We start from the raw sequence: 6,578 nt of genomic DNA on the forward strand, positions 1-6,578 counted from the left end.
ATCACCTCAAAATATTTATTTGTTCGTAGATGGAAAGCAAACTGCAAATGTTATTTATGAAGAAGCTTTGTTATAATTTCAAAATTTTGAGATAAAGTTTATGTTCAACTTATTACCTTGAAATATATTATTGCTGTTAAACTTACATTATTTTGATTAAGTTTAGACATTCCCCATCAGTTGACAGATATTTCAGCTTGTAACTCTATATAGCTTACACTAAACATAAACAGTCATTCATCTGGTACTAAAATCATTCCTTAAGTTACTTATTTTGTATAAAATGTCTTTATTTTTGAAAACTTTTGTTTTTAGGGATGGGTTTATCCTAGGATATAAATAAACTTCTACAACAGATGAAAGTTTTAATAAAAAACCAAATTATTTTTATTTTATTTAATGAAATGACAAGTATGTTTGAATGACACTATTTTACACACCCAAAATGGGTAACAAAGTCAGTAGAATTACTGTTCACATACAAAGTCCATTATGATGGTTATTCTTTCATTTCTCCATCCTCTTCCTCTTCTTCTGCCCCACGGATATACAAGACATTGTTACATCTAACCATCACTTCCCCAAGATTCCCAGTACAGTTACCATCAATGTATTCTTCAGTGTTTGCCAGCTGAAAAATATAATTAGACAATATCTAAATTATAATGAATGGAAAGATTTACCATTATTATATAAATTAAGTTATTGTCATAGAAAACACTTATAGCAAAATTATCTGGAAAACTTCAGTTTTGCCAGAGTAAGAATACAAACATTTATTAGTTTTTTTGTGCAAATCAGAATGTTCTTATATGGCCCTTTCATAGAATGTTACACTTTTACATATATGTGGATCCATGTTGATGCATTCCTCTGAAAGTCTTCTGTTACCATTAATGCTACATATTGCTATAATTTTCTTACAAAAAGCAGACAAAAACTGAATACACACTCTTCCAAAAGATATATCAATACTACTAAACAAGAAAACAGCTTTCAACCTCTTGTAGAGAAAACTTATAAAAACATCCTATAATTATGCAAGTTTTTAATAAAAGTATATTCAAAGATTTTTACTTTACCACAACACTAATATTTTTCTCACTCAATTCTGAATTGCCACACCCACACGCACCACTTTTACATGTGAATCACATTTTCTAAATAGTTGTCCTCTCATAAAAAATACTGGAGTTCTTCTGCTTCAAAACATTTTCCACAGTAGCAGTCTTACTCAGAATCTTATCAACAACAGAAATCTGGATAATTTACTACTCAAAAAAGGTATCCAAATCAAACATAAATAACACAGCACACTGATGAAAGAACACAAAGCCAGTTTACTGCTCTCCATTTTTCCCAAATTCTTTGCAAATACCATAAGAAGCCCCTTAGATCTTCCAGATCAACCTTGCAGCCATAAAAACAACCGACTGAACTAAATGTAGTCTTTTAGATTAATATATTAATTCAACACAGGTCCACATAAATTTAAACTAAAAGCAAACCAAGTCACTGGACAATTTATTCAACCAATTTGTAACTTCAACAGCAAATACTACTACAAAAATATATTGTCTGTGTTTTCAGAGCTTTTACTTATTGAATTAAATATTCAGGTTCTATTCATTCAAAAATACTTTCAAGTTCAGACCTACAAGCTTCTATCAACCTAAAACATCTGTATTTATCTTTACTTCTATTATGTCTTGGGAAAGATCCAGTCCCAAACCTTTTTTTTTTATGGTTTAAAATTTAGATATTATTCTTGTAGCCTGTCTTGATACTCTTTTTGCATAACTTTATTCTTATTGAAATAATGGGGCAGAAAATATATATTAGCAGTTCTCAATGGTTCAGGTAGTCCGTGGAGAGGTTGCATAATTATGGAAAGAAAGTGTATAGATCCCTTTGTGGTCTGCTGAGATAAAAAACAAAACAAAAAACAATGCCAATGGCCCACAAAGAAAAAAATCTTGAGAACTATTGCTCTAAATAAAGCCTTAACAGCGTGACTGTAACAAGGTTCTTACTTTAAAATTAAAATTTCTATAAATAGATCACAAATATGTAATTAACTATCTTCATTACAACCACCAAATATTTAGTAAAAGGTTTTAAGCATCAATAATTATACACACATAATTTTCTTTCTCCACAATACCAATATTCATCTCACCTAAGAAACAAGTCTTTTTCCATGTTCTATCAACCACGTTATCATTTTTCCATATTGTAACTCATTTTCCATATTCTTGTCTACTTACAGACAAAATGAGAGAATTCTGCAAGTTTTAAGCCAACAAACATCAATTCCAAATTACAGAATTAAACTTCATTTACTTTTACATAAAAAGTATTAACTTCAAATGATGTTTAAACTTTATGTCATTGTCCAAACAATTTTTAGTGCTGAACAGAAATACAAAAAGTCCCATTGGCACAGACTAAACAAATAAACAATTAGAAAACCAAACAAAATTTAATTTTTGTAAGTCTTTAGCTAGAAATGTCACCTAAGAATTCAATAACTAACTAACTATGAAATTTTAGCAGATCTCGTGGCCTAAGCAGTGCTTAATTTCTACTGGATCTCTCCAGATACGAGATCAGGAAGCTGTTATACATTATTTTTCCTATCTAAAGACAGAAACACCACTATCTTAAGACTATTTCAGTTGCACAGCCAGTTGATAATTGAACAGTGCAGTCAACTACACTGCTCTCTTTAATCTCATTTTAAATAGCACACTCAATAATGTTTAAACTGTAATCTTACATAACTCTACCTTTGCCTGCAAACAATGATCCAGTACTTTTTTCTAGAAATCAAGCAATGGGCCTACAAGGTTTTCATGCTATGATAGATGAGGTACCATTAAATAATTTGATAACCTCGCTTCAGAATTACATAAATTTCTGAATAAATACAGAGAAGAATTTAATAATTTGTGGTGCAAGTCTTTATAAAACTCTTCTTCTGTGTAGATCAGCCTGCAGATATAATTACCTGTAAGTTCATGTAACCATCCACAGATACAAGATAACCCTTGTACTCCATTCCCCACTTCAGTTTTACAACCACAGGTTTTCCAGTTAGACTATTCAGGAAAGGCTTTGGGTTGAGAGGTAAACTCTAAAGGAAAATCAATAAAACTGTGTTTCACATTTAAAAATCATTTAGACATTCATATTTACTACCTTAAAATACAGTTCAAGCACCTTTACACTAATTGAGCAATAAATAAATTCTAACATCATTAAGCAAAGAATAACTTATTGTATTAATTAATATTGGTGAAAGTTCATTAAATATTGAAATCTAAAAAAAAATATTAAGCCAAGTAAAGTGCAATAGTCAGTTCAAATGAACAGACAAAACATGCAAGATTTCTAAACTCTTACCAGTTGGCAACGCTGCTCGACAGATTGTTCAAAGGAGTCAGTCTTCATAATCACTTTAATGTGCTTATAATTTATTATTTGAATTCTCAAAATAGATTATTAGTTTAACAGAGGCACCAAATTCATAGCAGTCACACAGAAACATTTCTGGGCATAGTGTGAACTTCTCATTCATTGGTGACCAAAACTTAAATTAGTTGTCAATTATTAAAAGAACAAAAGACTGTAAAAATATTTGTAGAATTGACTATCTGTTTAGTGTAATAAATTAAGCAATCAAAAATTAGTAAAAAAAACAAGTAAGCCAATACATCCTGTACTGTTAATTAAAAATTAAGCTCTTGATCAATAGGTAAAATAGTGTTTTGAAAGACCATAGACTGAAGTAATTTAGTTAAAAATAGTAAAAGAAAACAAAAAACATTCTCTAATCCAGGGTGTTGTAAATTCCAAACATATATTTTATCAAGAACTTAAATGTGAAAGCAAAGAGAATTGTGTAACAATATGCAAAACACACTATACCTACCACATCCAATGCTGATGATGCCTTTTACCCAATATCAGGGCTCACCAGACCAGCTTATATTTGACAGGCATAGTATTGGTATAGGCACTGTTTATTAGTAGAAATTACATTTGCATGTGATTTGTATCATTAAGTTTTAATTACTGCCAGGTCCAGGCAAAAATATATTCATATGTAGTGTTTTTTGATATTACATAAAAATCCTTATCTGACTTTAGAACTTTTTTTTTTTATTGTTGTAAAGGGCCAAGAAAATAGTTCAATAACATGTGTTATTTAGTTTATAGAACTGCCCTATCTGAATTCAACCAGCAATTTTTTACAATATCATTATAATAATTTATCCAGAATATTTCCTTTCAACATTTCTAGGGGTAAATTTGGGTAACTGATGCCATATGATGTGTGTCATTAAGTTTTAGTTTACAGTGCAGTCCACTCTGAAATATGCTCATCAAGATGTTGATATTATAAAAACATTGTAACCGATTCCAGATTATTTTTCATTGTCATTATTTCCTACTATTCTTTCAGGTTCAATTGACCTCTTAGCCAAATGGAGAAAGGGTAGAAGTGAGATCCTATGGTGAATGGGATAAAGATGTATATACCTTATGAAGATATTTCATGCTATTCATTCTATTTCAAAGTGATGTAATACATAAGAACTTTGCAAAGATGAGCCAATACAGAGGGGGAGGCAAGCTAGTACATCTCTTGGCTCTTGCACATCGTAAAATTTTTACTAAACATAACACATTCCTCCCCTTTCTAACAACATAAAATATTTAGGACTTAAAAGCTCAGAACCTAGCACCTGAGGAGTCTATTCAAAAATTTTCTGGGATTGACCCCACAAAACATCCTCTCCTCCCTCTTTAATCTGCCTTCAGCGTGTGTTGCAACTTGTATTACTTTTAGATTTAGAATTAAAGCACACCCTTTTACGTCTGATTTGGAAATTCCCCTGACGAAATCCTGAGTACATCATTGACCTGTACAAGACTAACACAATATATATAAAGACACGTGTAACTGTTTAAACACGTTGATGTAAACTGTAAAATTGTGAGTGTAGAGTAACTTATAAGCCTACTGCCGTACGGCCTCGGCGAACCGGTTTATAAACAGATAATTTTGTTATTCGTTGTTTAGAAACTCAAAACACTTTAACAATAATATGCATATCCGATAAACAAAAAAAATTATAGACAATAACACATATTTTTAAAATTAACTTCCAACTTACCGACATTATGAAACACAATGTAACACGCTACTTCAAATTCAAAGGCATACTAAATATGATATCTGTAGAGACATCTAGAGGCATAGAGAGTAACATTATTATAATAAATTTCTTAATTAATATAATTTTACGAGAAATACAATAAATAATATCTAAAACGTAAATAATATAATAAATTTGAATGTAAATTATACCAGTGAAAATAACAAACCGAATAAAAATTCTAGGAATATACTATTATTTTTAAACTAAAGACTTTCTATTCAGTCTATCAGATATAAAAGACTGTTTAGTGTAGGTATTTTTAATTTTGTGAGTGAATATTTCATGATTGTTTAGTTTTTTCATAACAAGAAAGTTAAATGCAATTATTTTAAAGGCGACAGTTATTACAAGTTCGGTTACTCGGTAATAATTGTACTGTTACGTCTCTGGTCATTAGTTAATTTTCCGTAAAAATTCTTTTCGAAGAAACTTTAGCGATACAAGTCCTTTGTTAAATAAAACTAGTTTATTCTTTCTCAATACAACTTTGCAATACACTTAATTTCCACAGTCACGCGATAACTTAAACAAACGCTATATTTCATAACGAGCGAACGATTCACGCGCTTGGCTCAATTGTCGTCTGTATCTCTGTCTGCAATTCAATTACATTTTTGCTGTCACTTCTTACCGGTCTTATATATACAAGAATACCGCATATCTAGTAAACACTCGAGGCTTCCCGAACCTTCGAGAATATGACGTGATACTAGCGTCACGTGACCACCGCTGTCGTAACACTGCCCCTTCCTTAGTATTGTTCGTCCCGAACAATAGCCACTTACATTACACCAATAAACAATTAACAATAACTTAATTATATGTACAGAATTTAAAAACACAAAATCAAAATTCAACAAAGTCTTAATTTTACGGGACCTATCTTATTCCGTACTGGTCTCCGTCTCGTTGGCTTCTGCTTCAAGTGGGGTTCATCTGCTTCATCAGGAAACGTCCTATCATTGGTAACAGTCACATCAGTCGTAGTAACTTCATCAAGGGCTTCACTGTTTCCCTTCTCAAAACCGAGTAGAGTTTCTTTTTCGACAGTGGTTTTTTCAGGTGACACGTCTGAGAGACGATACACTATGTCATATGGGCCTTCCCATAGAAATGACAACTTAGGAGACTTCCCTTTGGTCTTCCTGGGATTATACAACCACACCTTGTCTCCTGGTACAAAGCTGACTTCAGTAGATCTCTTATCATAAGATAACTTCAACGAATCAGCAGACGTTTTCAAGTTTGAACGCACTTGATGGTGAATATCATCCATCCTTTCAGATAACACTTTCACGAACTCTGACACATTTTCAGGTATGTCTTCATAAGCTGGGCATCCTGTTATCA

General features: G+C 31.5%; 1 protein-coding gene across 1 annotated transcript; it reads right to left on the reverse strand.

The window, feature by feature from the left end:
* Positions 1-357: 357 nt before the first annotated feature.
* Positions 358-5,256, reverse strand: LOC106463760 (small nuclear ribonucleoprotein F). The gene is made up of 3 exons (XM_013923824.2): positions 5,184-5,256; positions 3,011-3,136; positions 358-631 (listed from the first exon to the last, which is right to left on the reverse strand). Exons 1-3 carry the CDS (start codon positions 5,187-5,189, stop codon positions 500-502), a joined length of 264 nt encoding a protein of 87 aa, XP_013779278.1. The 5' UTR covers positions 5,190-5,256; the 3' UTR covers positions 358-499.
* Between the last annotated feature and the right edge of the window lie 1,322 nt (positions 5,257-6,578).

Source organism: Limulus polyphemus, unplaced genomic scaffold, assembly GCF_000517525.1.
Source record: "Limulus polyphemus unplaced genomic scaffold, Limulus_polyphemus-2.1.2 Scaffold1475, whole genome shotgun sequence".
NCBI classification, from domain to species: domain Eukaryota; kingdom Metazoa; phylum Arthropoda; class Merostomata; order Xiphosura; family Limulidae; genus Limulus; species Limulus polyphemus.